Source organism: Eschrichtius robustus, chromosome 1 (assembly GCF_028021215.1).
Source record: "Eschrichtius robustus isolate mEscRob2 chromosome 1, mEscRob2.pri, whole genome shotgun sequence".
NCBI classification, from domain to species: domain Eukaryota; kingdom Metazoa; phylum Chordata; class Mammalia; order Artiodactyla; family Eschrichtiidae; genus Eschrichtius; species Eschrichtius robustus.
The window spans coordinates 161,949,917-161,972,950 of NC_090824.1; the positions used below are offsets into that span (position 1 = coordinate 161,949,917).

The window sequence follows — 23,034 nt, forward strand, 5'->3', positions numbered from 1 at the left end:
TCTCCCCCCACCCCCGCACTTTTCCCCTTTGGTAACCATCGTTTGTTCTCAACATCTGTAAGTCTGTTTCTGTTTTGTAAACAAGTTCATTTGTTTCTTTTTTTTAAATTAGATTCCACATATGAGTGATATCATATGATACTTGTGGGATCTTTGATTGCCTTTCCTCACTGAGTTGGAACCCCTGCCAGAGATCGTCTACAGTGTGTTTGGGTCCTGTATTTGCCAAAATCACCTCGATTTTAGAAAAGGGCTTCTGAGACCTCTCTGGCCTGACTGTAGGTCTCAAATGAGTTCCTTCGGTTATGCCCCAAACACGTTTTTGAGAGATTGTTTTGTCTTGCCTCTTCTGTCTGCACCGTTGGCCACCAGAGTTCTCATGCTGTTTTTAGCAGAGGCTACTTGAAACCATTCCAGGGGAAGCTGTTGCCATAGCTACCTTGGCTGCCAGAGTTACCATTTTCTCCTTTTTGTTAGCTTGTGGTTTCCCTGATTTTTAAGGTAACAGCTGATGTTCTGTTTTCCTGCCTTGCAGCAAGGAAGAGGATGGAGTTTTGTTGCTGTTGATGTTTGGTTTTTTATGTTTGGAGTGGTGTGTGTGTGTGTGTTCTGTGTACAAAATAAAGCTACCTGAGAAGATGAAAAGCCAGATATGCATGTACGTTTTCCGTACTCCAGTTTTTAATTTTGGTCTAGCAGTTGAATTTGGTCCACTTTTAGCCCAATTTTGGATTAACGGCTATAGTCAGTTGCCTTCGGTGGGGAAAAATGTGGCCAAGTTCCATTTCACACTGCCTACAACTCCCAGGAGCAAGAACCACTGCGACCTGGGCTGAGCCTGAACTTGGCTCCAGCACCAGGGCTGCCTCCAAAGGAGCAGGTGGCTGAATCAGGCCCTTCCTGCTCTGAAAACAGAGGTGAGGCCAGCAGGCAGTACAGCCTCACCTGGTGGCAGCAGCAGTCCCATCTCACGTCTCTGTCCAAGGCTGTAAACACAGCACCTCACGTGCAGCTGGTGCTCCAGGTGCAGGTTAAGTCTGCAGAGAGATTCAAGGTTGCCTGGTAACAGAAATCAAAGCTCTCCTCCTGGCCCCCCTTGTACCTCTCCGACTGGACTCCTTTCTCCTGCTCTCAACAGGACGCTATTCTCAGCATTTTCCAATTCTCTCATCTTAGAAATAAACGTTCATTACATTAAAAAAAAACACCACCCAGCCCAGTTTATTAGTGCTCAGGACTGTTTGTGATCTGGGTTGTTGCCAGTCTGTTGGCACTTGTAAGGCACCGATGGGAATCGGCCAGGGTGGGTTCTGCGGGCACATCTGGATCGTGACCGGTGATCGCTGGCTTTGTCTCTGTGTGGTGGGCTCCTCCCCTCCCCACGTGCTTCTAAACCTGCCTGTACCCCTGCTCCCCAGATCAAGATGAATGCCATGCTGGAGACCCCCGAGCTCCCGGCCGTGTTTGACGGGGTGAAGCTGGCCGCAGTGGCTGCTGTGCTGTATGTGATTGTCCGGTGTTTGAACCTGAAGAGCCCCACGGCCCCGCCTGAACTCTACTTCCAGGACTCGGGGCTCTCATGCTTCCTGCTCAAGTCCTGTCCTCTTCTGACCAAAGAGTGAGTAGACCTCAAACCCACCTGTACACCCACCTGCTCATCTGTCTTTGCAGTGTTCAAAGAAGAACTTTCTCACAATGTGTCCTCAAGGCATCCATGTAAAATAGTGTCATTGGTGTTAAAGTAGCCACGTCTCAATAGGAGCCTGGCGTTCGAATCCTGGCGGGTAGGAGACAGCCTCAGATCTTTGTTGCCTGGAAACATCCCTTCCTCCACGGTGTGGTGTCATCATCCATGACAAGGACTTTGCAGAAAACAGTTGTCATTTTTAGGTAGATACAGAAAGCTTAGACAATATTCTAGCCCTATATCAAATGCTCTGTTGCCAGTTCTAAGACAGAGAAATCATCCTGACCCAAAATAATTAATGAGCAAAAAAAGCACAGGCTCATTCACAGGGTACTGTCCCTCTGCCTTATTGAAAAATATACTGAGCATTAACTAAGAGAATCCACTTAAAGAGAGGGTTTTCATTGCAAGTGAACCAGATTTCCCTGCAGAAGCCCCAGGTCTGTGTTTTGGGGGTGGCAGGGGTGAGCACTGCTTCTGATAGAGGAAACCGTAGTTGTAAAACAAAGGGTATCTGCATTCCACATCACACGTGCTGTTTTCAGGAGATGCGTCGTGACATCTTCCCCTGTTGATGTCTTCTGAATAACTCCGTCTTCCTGCAGCGCTTGGGACAAGCCTCTCACGTGAAGCAGTCCACGCTCTCCGGGGTCTTAGTTCCTTCCTCCTTCCTCGTCATTGCTGCTTCATCTTGTTTGTGCCTCTTCACCTTGTTTGTGCCTCTTCAAGCTTAGTCCACTCTGCCAGGTGTGCCTTTTCAGATGGACGCTGCTCGGAGAGCTGTCTTATCCCAACCGTGTCCCGGGAGCACCTAACAAAGTTTCTGATACTCAGTGGACAGTAGCAGAAGCTCTTCCCTCTATCCCGGTATAACCTCTCACCGCCTCTGTTGGGTGAATGATTCCCTTCTAAGAGCAGATGGGCAGCAGAGACACCTGAGAGTTTGGGCTCTTGCTTTGTCCTCTTTGGTTGTCTAGTTCATTTTCATGTGCTGTTACCCACGGGTGAAGAGCTGTGGGCTGCAGGTGTTTTGGGTGTTTGTGTACAGTTTGCTCGTAGTTGTAACAATAATGCCATGACTCCAAAAAGTTGCTATCAAGTCGAGAGAGACTTATAACTCCGTCATACTGCCTAACACCTGTGGACTGCCATGTACCATATAAATGTCATCATAGTAAATTTGGACCCGCCCCTGCTGAAGGGACTTTACATTACAGTAGGCTCCACAACCATTATCAAGGACGTGGTGTTCTTAGCAAGCAGTGTTTGCATTGAAAACGCTCCTCTCTGAGGAGCGTACACAGAATCGGTATGTTTTCAAAATTGTCCAGCATTTTTCTTCCATACTTAATTTAGATAATTCACTCATCTGGCAAGGAACATTTGCACCCGATTTCAGATTGAGTGGGACGCAGTTAGACCCAGTTCCCAGGTCTTCTCTTTCCCCTCCATCTTTTAACTAGGTTCTTATTTTTTATTTATACTCTTAATTTTGGGAAAAACTATATCCTGTGTTCACGTAACATATCACCAAAATATTTTCCTGTTACTCTCTCATCCACATTACTGCATTTAAAATTTTGAGTATCTCTCATAGGCATTATGCCATTTAATCCTCTTAACAACTTTGAGGTTGGATTCATTTTTCCTCTCATTTTAAGGATGGGGAAATGAGGAGTAGCAGAGGCGGAGACTGGACCCAAGTCTGTGACCCCAGAGCTGGCTTCCTTCCTATCCACAGGGAGGGGGACAGAGACCTTTCTCAGGGTGCAGGTGAGAGAGAGGAAGCCGAGAGCAGTGAGGGGCCAGCCCACGACAAGAGTCTCTAGCAGGACTGGCCCCCGAGTGGCCTTCCAATTCCTGCATGACCCTCTTTCTATTTTAATTACTGTCGGAAGCCAGTGGCCTTGATGTTCTTTCTCTGTGTGGCGTGTTTGTAACAGCCTTCCATATATTTGAAGCTGAGGGCAGGAAACATATCTGTTATGGGTAAAAGTGCTTCTCCTGGGACTTTGAAGATTTTTTTTCCCAGAGGAAGCCTGTCTGCAGCCTTCACAAACAATCATCTAGGCTAGAAATGTCAGTTAATTGATTTACAACAAGTTAATGGTGTTACTCAGTAACCCCGACTGAGAGTGGCCAGTTATTATGACTTATGTCCGGAATCAGGACACAGTCTCTTGCTGTTCTGGTGTAGAAAAAAAAGTCGGTGAAAGGTGAACATCGAAAACCTGTTAGGAGAATAGGGATTTTTTTTTTCCCTCCTTTCAGCACTGAAGTCAGTTTTTAAATCTGTTTTGAGATCACCTATCCAAAGATACATTAGAAGTGAACCTTTTAATGTCTGGAAGAAAACTTTTCTAAGATGGGATGATATGTCTCTTGTTCACTTAGCAACAGATCAATATTTACCTAGCAATTCCGTTTTTTGTTCTCAAGAAGTGTTTGCTTTTAGTGAAACAAGCAAACTAAAAGCTCAAATCAGTATTATGAGAAAATGTAGATGATGATACAGATCTCCGTTTTTTCCCGAATAAAAAATTTAATGCATATTCATTTTTTTAAATGGAGAATAAAGTGAAACACAAAAATCATCTGTAAGTCTCCTCCTCAGAGATTCATATCATTACTACTTTGGTCATCACCCCTGTTGGTTTTTTTCTGCTGCAGATACTTTCCCCCAACAAAGTCAGGGGCATATATAGCATTTGGTAACCTGCTTTAACACTTTGTGTTCCCTGGGAACTTCCCTGGCGGTCCAGTGATTAAGACTCTGCACTTCCAATGCAGGGGGTGCAGGTTCGATCCCCTGCGGGGGAACTGACTGAGATCCCACATGCCTTGTGGCACAGTCAAAAAATTAAAACAAAACAAAACACTTGGTATACCGTGGACAGTTAGCCATGCTCCTACATATCTTCTAATATTTGATTTTTAACAGCGTCAGAATTCTGTCAGCCATTCAGATTTCCTAATGGCCGTTGGCAGCAGTGGTGTAGAGAAAAAGGCTTGATTTGAAATGTAGATTAGGATACAAACTGAGGTCTTCTTCTAAACTAGCTGGAGAACCCTGGACCAAGTGACAGGCCCTCTGATCCTTGGTTTCCTTGTGTATAAAATGAAACAGTCTTACAAAGCTACTTCTCATCATGCAGCTATGATAGGAAAGTACTACCCAAGACAGCATCAATATTCTCTTTATCTATACATGCGGCAGACACCACGTAGACTTCTAATACCCCAGCTTTTTGTTGGGGGCGAATGACTCAGTGACTAGAAGTCACAGAGCCATGAAGAGGGGAACATTCTAGAGCTGTGCTTTACACATATCTCTAGTTTTAAGCCATGAAGAAAAGGTTGAGTGTTTCTGTTAGTAATTCTTTAACTGTAATGCATGAAAAAAACAGGGCTGATTGACCCCATTATTCTGGCTGTGTATACTACCTCTTTTCCCATTCTAACTCACATTGAACCATCCCAGTGTGGCTTGGAAATGGGTTGTGCTATGGACTGAATTGTGTCCCTCCCCAAATTCATATGTTGAGGCTCTAACTCCTGATGTGATGATATTTGGAGATGGGACCTCTAAGAGATAATATGGGTTAAATGAGGTCATATGGGTGAGGCCTTCATGATAGGATTAGTGCCCTTGTAAGAAAAGGAAGAGATACCAGTGCTCTGTCTCTACCATATAAGGACACAGCAAGAAGGTGGCCTTCTACAAGCCAGGAAAAGAGCTCTCACCAGGAATCAGATTGGCTTACACCTTGATCTTGGACTTCCAGCCTCTAAAATTGTGAGAAATAATTTCTGCTACTTAAGCCAGAAAAAAAATTAAAATTAAAATAATAAAATAATAAAATGAAACAGGTAGCTTTCCTGCAGTACCCTTTCAGCACTAACATCCTCTGAGTCTAGGACCGCTGCATTGTCACCAAGCACCGCAAGAGTTTCCTGCGGGAAGGACCCTGGGGTTGGGGAGCCCTGGCTACAAGGTAAGGGCAAGAACCCAAAGAGAAGGATTTTCTTGTGTATCTGCCCTCTCCTAACTATTCCCACTCCCCTTGCTCTAAGACAAGGGGACACTGGATCCCATGGGCTTTTGTTTTTTTTAAGGACTTTTTTGAGCTATCATTTACATATATTAAAATACACAAACCTTAAGTATACAGCTCGGGGCCTTTTGCATATATATTCACCTGTGTAACTGCCACTCCCTTGTGCTTTACAGGAGTGTCCCGAGTCACCTCCCTGCCTCTGCCCCACTCTGTCACAATACCACCTGAATTGGGTTCTTCAAGCAGGCCAGCACCCAGGGTGCTACAGTGTGACCCCAGCCTACCTGGCCTGCCTTACCACTCATGGCGTTCTCCCATTGCCCGTTAAGTGCCTGCCCCTTAGGTTTTCATCCCTCGCTCCCCCAGATCCCTTCTTTCTCTCTCCACCAAGATACCTCCTTACCCTGTAAGAAAAACTTTAAATAACTTCAATTCTGAGAAACTTTGCCTGACCTCCTCCAACTCCTCTTCAGCCAGAATGAGTCCCTCTTCCATCTTCCTACCCGTGTTTCCCCAGCATGTAGCTTCTGTGTCCATTTAGCACATTTCATCTTGTTCTTTAGGGTTCTGTGTCTGTCTCTTTTCTTCATCAGTGGAGTACATGTACCCCCAAATCAAGAGCCATACTCTTGACCAGACAGAACAGAATTCCTAGCAATGCCAAATCTTTAAGTATAATGCCGTTCTGTCTCTCGTTTTCCATAGACAAGTGTAGATGAGGGATGTTCCCATTTTGGTGAATGCCACGTGCTCAGGCGAAAGAAACCACACTGTTTCCAGCTTATGCAATCAGTGCTGCTCAGGGGTGCTCCAGGGAATCAGGTGTACCTTCGGCTCTGATCAAGGTTTGTTTATTAGGAAGTCACCATGCTGTCTCTGAAAGAAGATAGATTGGTCGTTTGGTCTTAAATTAAGTCAGGGCAACCCCAGGTCTATGCAGAAAGGCAGTTTGCAGCCTCTGCCCTTCCCTTGTATTTTCCATCACCAGGTCCTGGTTAGAAAACGAAGGCAGGAAGCAGGTGCCCCATCTCTGGAAGCCTGCTATTAAAATGTATATATTCCCTGTGGGAAGCCAGGCTTCTGCTTTTTCATTCATTAGCAGGCCTGTCAGTATGGGTCGTGGTATAGCTGAAGATGAAGGCATTTAGGAGGAATGTGATGGAGCACTTAGCTAATAGACAAGCCTAAAAGTGGATAGCTGAGGTGTTTTTATTGGATGCAAGAGACATCTGTGAGTTCCTACAGGGTCTGGAGAAGGGAAGCAGTGTGATCAAAACCTCAGCCACATGTTTGTGGGTCCTTTCTTCCCCAGAGACAAAAGGGTAATGGGTTTCTTCTGCAACCAGCTGCCACCTGTATTAATAAGAACTGGATGTTATTATTCTCTGTGAGTTTGAGAGATACCTGAAACTTGAAGAAGAGGGTCACACCCATTCCAACACCAAGTCAAAAATAGTAGTTGACTCACCTACGCCATGGTGCCCTTTCTGAGCATTTCCTCTTTGAAGATGCTTCAGACACTCAAGAGAATGGCAGAAACCCCATGACCTTTCCATGGATCGTAATGGGTTCATCTTCTGTGGTTTTTTTCTGTTTCTCTCCTCACTCACCAAGAGTACACACTCCAAACAAGAATCCTATTGAAATGTTGTTCTCATCATAATTAGTCCATATTTTTAGTTTCCTGCCAGTGGTCCTCCGTTAGTCTTGGTTAATGAACATTTGAAGATCTACTTCTCTGAGACTCCATTGTTGGGAGGTATTTTTAAAAGGTCATTTTTAAAAACTTTTTCATTGTGGACAAAATTTTTAGGGATTTTTCCCTGGCAGTCCAGTGGTTAAGACTCCAAGCTTCCACTGCAGGGAGTGTGGGTTCGACCCCTGGTCGGGGAACTAAGATCCTGCATGCCACATGGCACAACCAAAAAACAAAAACAAAAACAAAAAATGTTATTGGTTTCTGCACAACTGTGCTTCCTAATTATTTCTTCTCTCAAGCAATACCAATTCCCTCTCTGTTGCAGTCGTACACATTCCCTTCCTAACAGTAATATTCATTTTTCTTTTATGTACCCCAAATAAAAGCCTGATTCTATATATAAATATATATATATATATATATATATATATATATATATATATATATATATATATATGCAAGATACACTATTTTTGTCCTCATGTACCAAGGACATAATAAATAATTAGAAGTACTCAACAGAAAAGCACTAATTCAGATCTCTCTGATACTGCAGTATATGGAATTATTTTCCAAATCTAAAGGGCAAAGGACTCCGTATATAAACTCCTACTCCCCTTCCCATTTCCTTCCTTGCCTCCTTTTTATTTTACTGTCTATTTGCAGTGGCAGCGTCACAGGGGAAGCTAGGGCAAGGGTCTTGGATATAGACAATTGGTGTTTTCTCAGTCTTAAATAAAACACCATACAAAAGCAGCTTCACATGTCCCCTTCCAGTCAGATTGTCACCCCTAGGCCCCTCCTGGGTAGAAATTCTGGAGCCAGCACTGCTTATTTATAGTGAGTTAAAGTTGAAAAGAATTTGATTATCTTGGGCTTAAATTCTTAATTCCCTCTTGCTCCCAGAGACATTCCAAATCAGATTTAGATCCTTTCCTCCTCGGCTGAACACTAAAGCTTTGTCCTTTATATAGGATAATCTCCTAATTGCCAGGAGTCTTAATTCTCTTGACCTGATTTTACCCATTTTAAGAACTGTGTAAATATTTCCTTAGATGCTTGTGGTAAACCATTAACAATTGATAAGTGGATCTGTAGTGCTCTGGTGGGCTTATTATGTAGGCACCAGACCTTCAAGCACATTTTTGGGAAACTTACATTACAAGAGAGTTCTTGAAAGATGAAAGACTCAAAATCATCTCTGTTGAGACTGATTATTGATGGTTAGCTTCAGTGAGGACATGTTCTCAGGTGACTTCATCTTAAAATTGCTTGTTTCTGATGACATGGCCCAAACCAAAGCAGTCAAGGTGAGAAAGTTGAGTTGTTAAACCTTGGCTACTGTCCTCTGTTACTAGGCTGACCAAACGTCCCGGTTTTCCCAGGACTGATAGGTTTCCCAGAATATGGAACTTTCGATGCTAAAACCAGGGAAGTACCAGACAAACGGGGGTGCGTTGGCCACCCTCTGTTACTGTCTTCTGCCATCAGATGGTGAGGTTTTTATAAGGGGGTATTAGGGGTAGGTGTTCAGTTCGCCAGTGGTCAGGTTTAATTTAACTCTTGGCTGTTGCCCACCTGTACTGTCTCTGCCCTAGCAGGTCACTTATCCAAGAGGCCAGGAGGAAAGTGCTACCATCTTTGAGGCCTCTTGTATTGAATTAAGATGAGCAAGCTGAGCCTGTGGAGAAATTCATCCACTTTCTCTAACTTTGGTACAGGTTGTAGCTTCTTGTTAGAGACTCTGTGCCTTCATGCAGGAATTGCTGAAAGATCTAAAAGCTTCCAAATCCAGAATATTCAAGACTTCTTTGATTTAGTTCAGATGGAAGGCAGCACATCTCCCACGTGCTGTGTGCTCCTTAAAGCACTCAATTTCAGTTTCCAGAAACGTATGACCAACCTATTCCCCTGTTCATCATGCCTGAGTTTATTCTTCAGGGCTCTACCATGCCTTCAAAAAGGCAGAAGAAGCATGTGCTACAGCTGATTCCATCACAACAGTGTCAAACCCAGCACATATGGATGGGCAAGTGGGCCTCTGCTCCGTGCAAGGCCGGTCCCATTGCCAAGTCACCCTCTCTTTCAGTCTTTCCCAGGCTAGGCTCGATGTCAAACTAATCCTTTTGTCTGCCTGCTCCACGGCACGGCTCCCTTCACTATGACAGTACGCTCGATACTACAAAGCAGTATATGCTTTACTAGTAACGTATAATTAAGACAACAACTTGACTTTGAAAGTGTGTTCTAGAGGGTTAATAAATATGATTTCTAAACTCTAACTGCCCCTGTTGCCATCCAGCGGTGTAGAGGGTTAAGAGCTGACTGCAGTTTTACTTCATCTTTGTCTGAAGCAGCGGTGTGTAGAGCAACCAATTTTGGAAGCCCCCAGTTCTCTGCAGCAGCCTCGAGGATACCTTCTGTGCAAATGGAGTCTGTTGGGGGGACTGGGTTTTAGGATCAGAATCTGCTTGGTGGTTAACTCAAGGAAAGCATCTTCCTGGATTTCTAAGGAAATCTACCCCTCCGTGAAATTCTAGGAAGCGAAGCTTTTACTCGTACAGAAAGCTGTAATCCTTAACGAATTGATGTTTCACATGATTGGATGAGATGCCATCCCTGTTACCACCCCAAGTAACTGTCTGCCAGGCTGAGCAGTGCCCTCTCTCAAGGGCTGTGTCCCCCTCAGAGCAAGCACTTCCTCTGCCCAAGGCGGCTGCCTGCGGTGCAGTGTCACCACAAGCCCTGGAAATGAGTCAGCCCTTGTGGCAGCTTGTGAACCACCCTAAATCTCCACCCCATGTCATTTCTAATCATAGAGTGAGGGCTCTCGGTCAGCGAGGGTGCCTTGGCGTCAAGTTGGAAGGCTTAATTTCTGAGGTAGACATTAAGAGTCTATAATCCGGAGCATTTGGGAAACCTCCTAGCCTGGAGGTCAGTGGTTGATCCCAAACCGTCTCTGGCCTTGTGGGAACAGAGAGGTCCACAAGAAGCAGCAGGTTGTGTGTTTTTCCATGCTTCCACTGAGTACTAATGCCATTGCCAACCAACCTGACTTTCCTGTTGACATGTGGCACCAAATTCTCCAGAACTGGTGTTTTCAGCCAGATAACAAAAGCTTGAACATTAATTCCTTATTAATATGAAGTGAGAAACTCCATGTTTTGTTTTGTTTTTTAATTTCTTTTTCTTTTTCTTTTTCTTTTTTTTTTCTTGGCCGCGCTACATGGCTTGTGGGATCTTAGTTCCCTGAGCAGGGATCGAACCCGGGCCCACGGCAGTGAAAGAGCCGAGTTTTAACCACTGGACCACCAGGGAATTCTCCATGTATGTTTTTTAAACTTGAAATCTGCCAAGCCATAAGAGTACAGACTTTTCCTTCCTTAGCATTTCAATAAAGGATGATTCTTCTCAGTGAATACATAAATATGTATTTTTTAAAGTTAGTTAATATTTAGTAACCTGCTCTTCCAGTCTGTTCTCTGTGTGTATACCACACTCGTCCCCTCCCATACACACAGAACCCTTTTTCTCGTATTTCCACCTCCTCTGCGCATCAAAGTCCTCTTCATCCCTCAAGGCCTCCCCACATCCTAGTTCTTCCAGCATTCTCTGACTTTCACTCTTCTTCTGTCCCTTTGGCGCCTACCTAACAACAGGGATGTAAATGATATCTTTCCATGTGTGTATCTCTCTTCTGTATTCTGAGAGGCTTAAGGACAGACACCATCTTAAAATTTCCTTTATTCTTTATGGCTGCTGCTTTGCACAGAGTCAGTGCACCCTAATGTTTTTAGGTAGTTTTGGTAGGAACCCAGGTGATTAAGTGTCAGAATGAGTAATTCAGGTAAGTGGTAAAGGAGTTTAGGGAAAGAGGGAGATGGTACCATGGTGGCTTGGATGTTGAGGTCTTGTGTGATCCTGAAAGATGAGTTGGTTTGGAAAGAAGAAGAGAAGACAGAGAGGTTGGTGTGAGCATGAGCCAGTGAAATCCATCCTTTAAGCAAGTGGTTCCGGTAGAAAACCGACTTTGCTCTCCGGGCCAGCACTCTTCACCCACCCACATCTCTCCCCTTGTCCTGCTAGCCTCCCAGCCAGCTGGCCTGCGTAACAAGATGATGGAGTCCTCACCGACTTGGCACGTCTCCTCATTGTCACTGCTGTGCCCTGACCCCGCAGCCCCTCTGCTCCTGTCGCCCCAGTTCCAGGATCTTCATTTGGCTGGACTTTGACCATCTCTCTTGCAATTCCCAAACATCTCCTTGGTGCTCTTCGTATAGCCTTTGGACCTGCTGCCCTCTCTGCCCTTTGTTCACTGTGCCCTTGATTTTGTTTGCTAGTGTGCTTTGGCCCCATCACTGGCCTAGTCTCCATAGCTGCTTCCCGGCCAGCTCTTTGCCAGGTCCCTATGCCATGATCTGGTGTGACAGGAGCTGTCTGATTACAGCAGAGAGCCCCAGGTCTTCAGGGGAGAAAGAGGAGGTCGGATCACATGGAGTCTCAAATTCCCAGAAAGGAGGTGTTTGGACTTGATCCCACGAGCACTAGTGGTGGTAGGAAAGGGAAGGGCGGGACAAATTCCAGATGCCTTTTAAGGTAGAATCAATGGCATCAATCAATCAAATGTTGGTGGATAATGGAATGGCCTTGGGCATTGTCGGGAAGGGCTGAATCACAGAAAATGCAGAAGTTACTGAGCAGTTGAGAGAAGAATAGAATCATTGACAGAAATGGAGAAGTCCAGTAGGGAAGCTGCTTTCTTGGGGAAAGCTGTTTAGTTTGGGGCAGTCTGTGGGATGTACCTTTGCCCAGGTGCAAATGTGGCAACAGTGTGGCTTAGGTGTGAGTTTAAGGCCCGACATGCAGATCCCAGAGCGGCTGCCGGCGGGGGAGAGAAAGACAGAGGGGCAGAGAGAGCTGAGGACCGATGGCTGTGGCAGGTGAGGGCGGAAGGAAGAGCCGGTGAGCAAGCCAGAGATAAGCAGTCAGAAAGGTTAGAGGAGAACCAGGAGCCCTGGCTGCCATAGAAGCCAGAGAAGGAAGGCGTGGCAGGAGACAGTGTCAGAAACCACGGAGAGTGAGGAAGAATGAGGGCTGACCAAAGGCCTTGGAGCTCGGCCAGGAAGAATCAGGGATTTTTTAAAAAATCTTTTGGCTGCACCGTGCAGCATGTGGGATCGTAGTTCCCCAACCAGGGATCGAACCCGCGTCCCCTGCATTGGAAGCACGGAGTCTTAACCACAGGACCGCCAGGGAAGTCCCAGAATCAGGGATTTTTGAGGGTGAGTTTTCAGTAGTAGGGTCAGAAAAGAAGTCAGCTCATAGAAACTGAGGGGAAAAAAAATGAGTGTGGTAACCAAAGCTGAGAAAGAAAGGAAGGGGAAAAAATAGGAAGCTAGAGGAGAAAGTCAGATTGGATGAAGGTCTTCCCCAAGATTGGGAAAGTGAGTGCCGGGGCACCAGGCAGAGGGAGAAGTTAGCAGCTGTTGCTCAGGGAGATGTGGAGCCCGGGCTCTGTGGTGAGACCACCTGGGCTCAAATGCCAGCTCTGCCCCCTCCTGGCCAGGCCACTTCACCTTGCTGAGTGTCTGTTTCCTCATTCGTAAAATGGGCATAAGAGCGCTTATTTCATAGGTTCAGTATGAGACTAAAAAGAGACAGCGTGTGAAACGGTTTATAGGCCGCTTAGCATGTGTAAGACTTCAGTAAGTATAGCTGCTTTATTGTAGCTATTTTCATATTAACATTATTAGCTAGACCAGTTGTAAAAATGACAAAGGGTGTCATGTACACCAAGTTCATACAAGAATATTTGGACATCTATATAACCTCGGTGGATAAGTGGGTAAAGGATATGACTAGATAATTTCCACAAGAGGAAAGACTAGTAATAAACACCAAATAATGTTCAGCCTTGGTAGCAATGAAACTTTTAAAAATGGAGTATTGTTGGATACTCAGAGGAAAATCTGGCAATATGATCAATATGAAATTAAATTGGACACGGCATTAGTCAAGATAGGCTAGTTTATGCCGTGGTAACTAATTACCCCTAAATCTCAGTGTCTTAAAACCAAAAACATTTATTTCTCACTCCTGCTACATGTTTACTTTAACCAGCAGGAGGGCTCTGCTGATTGTATTCCCACTAGGACCCCAGCTGATGGAGGTGTCATCTCCATGTGTGCTTCCATGGCCACCACGGAGGTGGGAAAAGGGCTGAGACAACTCACTGCTACCCAGAAGGGACCCTCAGTCATTTTCTTTCCCATTTCGTTGGTTAAAGCAGGGCTTATGGCCACGCCTAACTTCAGGCACGCAGACTCACCCTGTATCCAGGAGGAGGGAGTATGATGGTGACCACAGACACTAACTCCTATCAGCTGAACCTCCTCAGTCTGTCTCTCCGCACCATCCCATTGCTTCTGCCTCAGTTCAGGGCATCATCAGGTCTTGCTTGGACTGATCCCATAGCTGCACATCTGTTCTCTACCCTTCTAACCACCTTGCAGGCCACCAAGTTGTCTTCTAAAGCACAAACCTGGTCATGTCATGCCCCTGCTCTAAGCTACCTGTGGGGTGAGGTCCAGCATCAGCCTTGCTTCTTCTCTCCCACCCACACGCCTTGTGTTCCCGACACATCAAATCACCCCACATTTCCTGATACCCTGTGTTCTCTCCGGCCTGTGTCTTACACTCGTCATTCCTTCTACCTGGAATCCTTCCATACCTTTACACAGACTCCTTATTTGAGAGAACACAGATATCACCTCTTTGAGGAAGCCTTCCTGGGTATCCTCCTCCACACTCGGAGTGAGTTGTTGGTTATCTCACAGCATCTGGGACTTCCATTATAGAATTTACATTCATCTGCATTAAAATTATTTACTAGTTGGTATTTCATGATAAATGATGAAATAACTCACTATTAACAGCAATAACAACAAAAATAACAAATACCATTGTCTCTTGAGTGGCTACTATCCACCAAGTTCAGTGATTTCAATATATTTTATTTCATCTTTAGAACAACCCTGCAAAATGGGTGTTATTATTCTGCACCTCTACCTTCCAGTTTTTAACTAATAAGTAAATGCAACTCAACAAGGTGAATTGACTTGCCCAAAGGTGCAGAGCTGTAAGAACTGAGATTGGACCCTGGTCCCTCTGACTCCCTAGTCCTTGTTGTTTTCTCTCTGCCATGTGTCCTCACTGCCCAGGATCGTGTCCAGCACATACTAGGTGCTCCATAAATGTTTACTAAGCAAATACATAAAGACACAGATCATAAATAAAGGAGCAAAAATGTTGATTCCACTGCTATGAATTTAACACAAAGAAATCATTTAAACAAGGAGAAAAGCTAAAAGGCTCGATTAACAGTGGCAGATCGAACACATGTTTATCTTCACCTCTTCTTGAATCCCCACTAAAATGATAATAAGGGGAAAAAAGGCACAAATTCTCAAGAACACAGAGAATAGGAGAGGAGAGGGGAGCGGATGAGTGGAAAGCAGATGGACAAGTAGAAACTAACTTAGAGGAGCAAAGGCAGCTGAAACCCCAGCCCACAGAGTGAGAACTCTGCAAGAGTCAGGCTGATTTGAAGGCTCAGGAACGAGGCATCCCTGAGAATGGGGTGTGAAAGATATCTGAAACCGCGAAGACTGGTGGAGAGTCCCCCATTGTCTTCCCATCCCACACAACCAGGTGACTGCCCTGCCTCCGCCCTGGCAGGAGACTGGCACATTGAGAGTGGTAGTGAGGCGCCGGGCCACAGAGTCTGCACGTGGAAAGTCCCAGCCGTGACCATGTTCCCCAAGGAGATGGAAGGACTCCCCTCTGGGGAAACTAACCTACCCAAGGGAAAAGTCCCAAAGACTGCTATTTGGGGGTCCTCTAACAGAGTGGCTGGAACCCGCAGATTGACAGGCCCGGCCTATGTAGACAGATAGCTGGGCATCAACTCTCCTGCCATAGGAGCAGACCACCAAGAGTTGCTGGACATGTAACGAAAGCCTTGAACATGAAAGGCAAAGATATAAAGCAAGCAGATGAAAGGAAGGGGAGGAAACACAATGGAGGGAACCAAAGTAAACTGGAGAAAACCTGTCATGAGCATACTCAGAGGGAAGAGAAGATGTACATCCTTGTGGCAAGAAGAATTGCATCGTTCAGAGAACAGGAAGAGCTTTTGGAGCACAAATGGAGAAGATTAATAAAGAGATTAGAAGATTAAATGAAGATCTCTTCCAGAAGGTAGAATAAGAAGTCCTTATAACTTACTATTAATAACAGTAACAACAAAAATAACAAAGAAAAGTGGAAGAGATATTAGGGGATCAGTCCAAGAAATCCAATATCCAAATCGTCGTAGTTCCAGAAAGAGGCTAGAGAAAGTGAAGGGGAAGAAATTATCAAAGAAGTACCCCAATAGCTATCCCATAAGTATAGGACCTGAAAACTCCAGATTGAAAGAGCTTCTGAAATCCTAGCCCAGAGAATGAAAAAGACCTAATCAAGGCTCTTGTGAAATTTTGGAACACTGGCACTAAAGCAAGATCCCAAAAACTTGCAGAGAGTAAGGAAATAGAGCACACACAAGGACCAGGCATCAGAATGACACCAGATCTCAATGGCAGACCAGAAGCTGGAGGACAGTAGAGCAAGGCCTGCAAAATCCTGTTTCTAACTTGGACTTATATACCAGACAAACTAAACCTACTGTGAGGGTAAAATAAAGACATTTTCAGATATGGAGAGTTGGTCTCAAAAAGTTTTTTTTCCAATTTACTTTTTCTCGAGAAGCTAGTGGAAGCCGACTTCCACCAAAAGAAGGAAGTTAGCCAAGGAATAGTGGCCACGGGGTCCACAACACAGGAGAGAGGCAGAGGGGCCTCGCAGGATGGGGGGAAGGGGAGCCCTTCCGCAGGGAGCAGGCGTAGAGGGCTCCTTGAGCAGTGTCTCCAGGATCAAGCAAAACAGCTGATTGTCTGATGTCTTTGACTGTCCAGTGACTTACGGGTCCTTTAGAGTTTGGAAATAAGTTGGTGATTGGTGCAAAGAAAACTAAGCTAATGAGGAAAAGATAAAAGTGGTAACCTGAGGGCAAATGAAGAGTCCTACAAGAAAAATACAATGTGTGACTTAGTTGCGACTGATATTTACATAGTTATAATATAAATGCTGAAAATTAATTCAAACTTGTTGCTATAACAATATTGAAAAGAATGGGTGGGGTGGCGGAGAAAATGCATGTTTTAGGGGAGGTAACAGAGAGTAGGGACAACCAACCGAGTTGAAATAGTTGTCTTTCAGAAGCAGGAACTGGGAGTGGAGAAGGGTAAGGAGGCATCTTGTTGGACTTTTTTACTGTGTTGAAAAAAATGAAAAAAATTCTAGAACGGTAAAAACGAGATGTGGAAAGATACTCTACCAGCATTGTTTATTGTAGTAATAAACCTTGGGAACAAAAGGATCCCCAATGGAGGCAGCAGCAGTATAATGCAGGGGGAAGAACGTGGGTATCAGGTCAGAGGTGTGGAGTTCAAATGCAAGGTCGACTGCCTGCTAGATCTTTAGACACTGTTTCCTGGTGTGTAAAGAGAGGTCCTGATAATACATGTTGCTGTGAGGGGTAAATTACATTATGTAATGTGTCCATAGAAGGTGCCAGATAAATGTTTGCTCTCTAAACTGTAGCTAATAAACAGGTTAGAATTTTGTGCAGTCATCCAGAACTTAGTATTATAACTATATGTAAAAACAGGGAATAAGTGAAAAAAGCAGAGGACAAAACTATATATCTACATATTGATATACCAATATTATAACTATATCAATACTCTATATTCAAGTAGATACAGGTAAAAAGGAAACAAAAGTGAAAATAGTTTCGTAAGGGTTGTGAGGATATAGATAATTTTTATTTTTTATTTTGTTTTTTTGATGATTTTTAAACTTCTGATTTCTTCTAGCTGTTTCAGATTGATATGAAATAAAACTGAGGACTCTGAATATACGTTTCATCCTTCATAGTTCTGAAAGTCGTTTGTAGTTCATTGCTAATAATGGGTATAAGCAGTGACACCAGCCGTTGTCTTTTGAATCTGTCCTTCATGTGTAAAGAGAGATGTGCTTTGCTTTAGCAGAACTTTCTAGAATATGCTCATCTGTATGATTTTGTGATGCTCTCTTGTCGTATGGACAAGTATGAAGGTTTGGTGCCTAAGTTGCCGTGAGTTTTCACAAGGGTGGAGTTGTTGACTATTTGAGGAAATATTTTTCTGTTCTCATGTCATAGCAAAGGGCTGCCATTTCAACAGGGCTAAACCACAGCCTTCAACAGTGGCTGCTTTCAGCCTTTTGGAACTGTGTTCCTCTTATTGAAATCTCCAGGGCAGCTGCATCATTTCCTTCCTTTTACATTTCTGCGCAAGAAGCAGTGTCTGCATTTGCCAGTAGTTCTCTCATCAACCAGCAGAGTCTATGACCTTGTTCTGTCCTTCAGTGTTACCCTTGTAGGCTCTGAGGTTTATCAGAGTAAATTTTTTATAGTTACACATATCATAAACGTCCTCAACTCCTGGATAGCTTATATTTATATTTATTTTTAAAAGACAGGTTACATTCCCATGAAAAGATTCCCCCAGACATCATCAACCAATGTTTCCCTTCAACCAATGTTTCCAGTTTCTTGACTATTTTTGCAGACATATTTTATGCAAAAACAATTACACACACACACACACACACACACACTTCTTTTCCTTTTATTGCACAAATGGTAGTATTCTGTATACTCTTCTGCATTTTGCTTTTCTTCATGAAATACCACCGAGGGATTCTCCCATATGAATGTAGGAAGAGCTTCCTCCACATATGTCTTGACTTCTTAGTATTCCATAATGGACCATCATTTGTTTAATTAGTCTGCTAGAGGGAGGTTTCATTTATTTCCAACCTTTTGCTTTCACAATGCTGCAACAGATCATTTTACATTTACATCATGATGCACAGGTGTCTGTGTAGGATAAACTCCTGGGAGTAGAATTGCTGGGTCAAAGAGGATGCGCATGGAAAATTGTGTTAGCTAATGCCCTCGGGGCTATCCCCACAAGCACCGAGAGTAAGAAAGTGCTGTTTCTCCCAAACCTTGCTAACAGAAGGGGTTCTCCTACTTTTTGATATTTGCAAATCTGATAAGCAAAAAGTATTTTCTCACTGTGGTTTTAATTTGTATTTCTTTTATCAAAGAGGCTGTGCATCTTTTTTATATTTAAGAACTGTTTTTATTTCCTTTTCTATTAACCTCCTATTGGTAGCCACTGCCCGATTTTCCAATGGTCATTGGTCTTTTCAGAATCACCTGAGAGAGCTCTTTAAGTACTAGGGAGATCAGCCCTTTGTGGTATGAGTTGCAAATATTTGTTCTAGGTTTGTCATTTGTCTTGTGACTTTGCTCATGGTGGTATTTGCCATGCAGAATTTTTTTTAAATGTTTGCATAGTCAAATCGTTGGATCGTTTCTTTTGGCTTCTGGGATTTCTGTTTTCCTTTGAAAGGTCTTCTTCATTGTACAATTATTTAAAAAACACCAAACTTTCTTTTGGCACATATATGCTTTCATTTTCTACTTTGAAATGTTTAATCTCTCTGGAATTTGTCCTGGTGTGAAGTGTGGCTCCAACTTCATTTTTTTCTAGATGGCTACCCTTTGCCCAACGCCACTTATGGAACAAGTCATCTTTACCCCATTTATTGAAACACCACCTTTTTCTCCTGCTAAGTTTCCTGGATGCACTTAGACGTATTTCCAGTCTGTTCCATTCTGGTGATAATCCTGAATATATACCATTAAGCAGATTTGTAGCTTTTTAATACGTTTTACTCTGGGCAGTGGGGTTGGTGCTGCTACCCCCTCACTACTCTTCTTTTTCATAATTTCCTTGACTATTACAGCTGGTTCGTTTTTCCATATGAACTTTAGAATGCTTGTTTAATTCCAAATATAAAAATCCTGTTATTTTTACTGTGTCTCTGTGACATTTATAGGTAATTTAGGGAGAATTGGCATATTTGCAAGGCTGAGTTTTCCAACGCAAGCTCGTTTGTTCCAGTCTCCTGAGCCCTAAAGAGCTTTATACACTTTCCTTCTTATCCCCTTCTCGTGACTGTGAACTCCCTGGGAACAAGGACAGAGCCAGGTTTTGAGTGTGGGGCAGTAGTAAGGATATATATAATTACTGACAATAGAAGCATGTTTTTAATTAACTATTTTAAGAACCCATCTTTTTTCTAACGTCATCGTTTGCCATTTTGTGAATTATTTTCTGCATATCAAATAAAGGCAAGGTATGTGCCCATGTTGAATGCTAACATTTTAATTCTTACAGTAATCTCTTGATTAAAGTGTTCTTAAAAGGGGCATTCCATGTAGATAATCCAGGAACCTCACATGTAGCTCTTCCAGTTCCTCCCACACTAGGAATAGTAGCAGATATGATGTGATATTTCAGCTCTTATCTTCCTGCCTAGCCCTGGAATAGATTTTTGAGGTGATCTTGGCCTGAGACGTGGCCAAAAAGGGTTGGGCAAAGAGCAGACCACTGACATTTCTCTGCGTGTCCTCCAGACAGGAGAGGGCTGAGCAGGGGAGACAGGGATAAAACGAAGGTGTTCTATGTGCTGTGCATCACCATGCGCCCTGTCTGGTCAGCAGAGGCAGTTTTTTCAAATCCGTGATTTAACGATAAGAAAGGTGAGGCGGGGGAACAGTTTAGCATCTTGAGTGCCAGACTCCAGGAGCTGCGATGTAGTCCCCTAGTTAGGTAACTAATATTTGACTGGGTCTTTGCAGGACTAGTTCTTTAACGTATGGTATTTGTCGGTGGAACCCTGGAGCCTCGTAATAAACTACGAGCCCACTTAGAGCATAGTGTCCAAACCAGGTTGGGATATACATGAGGAGAGAGGACTGTGCTTCCTCCCTTCTGTGTACAGAGGACTGTGACCAGAGCTAAATGTGCAGGAAGATTGGGACTTCCCTGGTGGTCCAGTGGTTAAGACTCCATGCTTCCACTGCAAGGGGCGCGGGTTCGATCCCTGGTCAGGGAACTAAGATCCCGCATGCTGCACGGTGCGGCCAAAAAACAAACAAACAAACAAAAAAATATGCAGGAAGTTAATGGGATCAGAGACCTTTAACATGTGAATGCAGTTCTGAGGGGTTTTAACTGGTTTTCTTTGAACTTTAAAATTGAGCTTATTTTTCCTCAGAGCAAAAAATGTGTGGTTTCTTTTTAAGTGGTTTTATTGTCACTCATGTGCTTGTTCTTGCTAACATTCGCGTTTCATGGCCGGCACAAGGTACACAATGGGTCGTAGATGGGCCAGTGTCCTGTATTTATTTAGAAACCAGTCTCAGGAACAGAAGCTGATTTCTCGCATTTCCTTAGGCCACTTTTGGTCATTTCAGGCAGAAACAACCCTCTCTGCATTGGAATATTCCTGTGCATCATCCTGCAATTCAGGAATAGAGCATCTAACAACAGCAATTTTGAAAATGTAATGTGTGACAGCTGTGAAGAAGTATTTGCCCCCAGTGGGGAAAATGCTGTGTTCAAAGCGTATTTCTTTCTTTCTTTTTTTTTTTTTTTTTTTGATGTGGACCATTTTTAAAGTCTTTCTTGAATTTGTTACAGTATTGCTTCTGTTTTATGTTTTGGTTTTTTGGCTGCGAGGCATGTGGGATCTTAGCTCCCTAACAGGGATCGAACCCATACCCCCTGCATTGGAAGGCGAGTCCTTAACCACTGGACCACCAGGGAAGTCCCCCAAAGTATATTTCTGATGAGCCTATTAATGGGTGTTGGGGAAGCTGAATATGCCACTTGCCATTTTGAGGTAAAAGGCCCAAGGTGTTTGTTTCCAAAGCTAAAATGATGAAGTCCTTTCCCAGCCTCAGCCTTGCCTCCCCAGCAGGACTGGTGTCATGTGGTGCAGGGTCTCCTCCACATCTGGGCCTCCTGCAAAGAAGGGGCTTCCAGGGGGCTGTGTCCTAGCGGAGAAGGGTGAGGCCCAGTGTTGTAGGCACACAAAAGACCAGCTGGCTTCAGGCCGGCCAGGCTGGACAGGGGAAGAGAGGCCACAAAGGGAACCAAAGGGATCTGTGGTAGGAGCAGCAAGAGTCCTGGGTTCAAGGTCTATGAAGGGGAGGCTCTGGCAGTTCAGGGTCCAGGATAAGTATCTACAAACTGTTCCCCTCACTCTAAAGAGTTCTGCCCCTTCCCTGCTTCCTCACCTCCTCTGTGGGGACACAGGCTTGTCCACATACACACACACACACACACACACACACACACACGAAGGCGGAAGTCAATTTTCTGACTTCCGGAGCTGCCACAAAGCTCTTCTCCCAGTGTTCCCCCCCCACCCCCCTGCCCCACTGATCCTTGTCCTGATTAATTTATTCTCACTCATTAAAGTAGGTAAAAATGCTTCCCCAAACCAGACATCTCTGGCCTTTCCAGAAGTACCTCTAGCCTCTTTATCATCACTCTTCTGGGTCTCATTATCTTTGGGGAGCTATTTAGTATGAGTTAACATTCTGGCCCCATCTTGAAATAATCAATGTGAATATTCAAATTAATTACCCTCCAGATGGATCTCCTGCGGTAAAAAACTTCACTAACCTAAAGAAGATGGTTACAGTTGTGAAAAACATGTAAAATCAAAGAAATGGTTTTTTGTTTAATGTACGTGAAGAACACCAAAGAGAAGTTCCAACAAATTCAATTATCAACTTGGAAAAACATGATTTAATATAACATTCTGCCAGTTGATCAGACAGAAAAGAGCAGACACAAAAATGTTTGTTGTTCTAACTTGTAGTTGAGGGAGTTGATGAGTCTCGAGTGTGGCATGGTAAGAAAAGCTCTGGACAGAAATCAGAGATCTGTCCTCTAATCCTGACTTTGTGATATCAAGCAAGTCAAGACTCTACTTTTCTCATCTGTAAAGTGGGGGGCGATATCGTCGCTCAGAGATATTGTGAAGATTGAGAGACGTGACCAGCCCAGTCCTTGACTCAGAGGTTGGATGCTCAGAAACTTGCCCACTCTGAGAACCTTAGTCTCCCATCTTAGTCAGCTCAGGCTGCTTTAACAAAATACAGTAGACTGGGATGCTTAAACAACAGATACTTAATTTTCCAAAGTTCCAGAGGCTGGAAAGTCTAAGATCAAGGTGCTAGCAGGTTTGTTTCCTGGTGAGGGCCCTCTTCCTGGCTTTGCAGATGGCCACCTTCTCACTGTGTCCTTGCATGGTGGAGAGAGAGAGGGAGAAAGAGAGAGCTCTGGTCTCTCATCCTCTTCTTATAAGGGCACCAGTCCCATCACGGGGGCTCCACCCTCATGACTTCTTCTAAGCCTGATTATGTCCCAAAGATCCCACCTCGAAATATCATCACATGCGGGGTGGGGGGTGGGCTTCAATATGTGGATGTTGGGGGGACAAAAACATTCAGTCCTTAACACTCCCCATCATGTACTGAGTTAAATTGGTGCTTCTCAGCCTCGTGATTGTCTCCC

General features: G+C 44.1%; 1 protein-coding gene across 1 annotated transcript in view; it reads left to right on the forward strand.

Annotated features, from left to right (window-relative positions):
* Positions 1–23,034, forward strand: part of ABHD2 (abhydrolase domain containing 2, acylglycerol lipase) — a 104,367-nt gene that overhangs the window by 22,621 nt on the left and 58,712 nt on the right. Inside the window, exon 3 of the mRNA XM_068557472.1 lies at positions 1,419–1,618. Within this exon, the coding sequence (XP_068413573.1) occupies positions 1,425–1,618 (194 nt within the window). The 5' untranslated portion in view covers positions 1,419–1,424. The remainder of the gene's footprint in view (positions 1–1,418; positions 1,619–23,034) is intronic.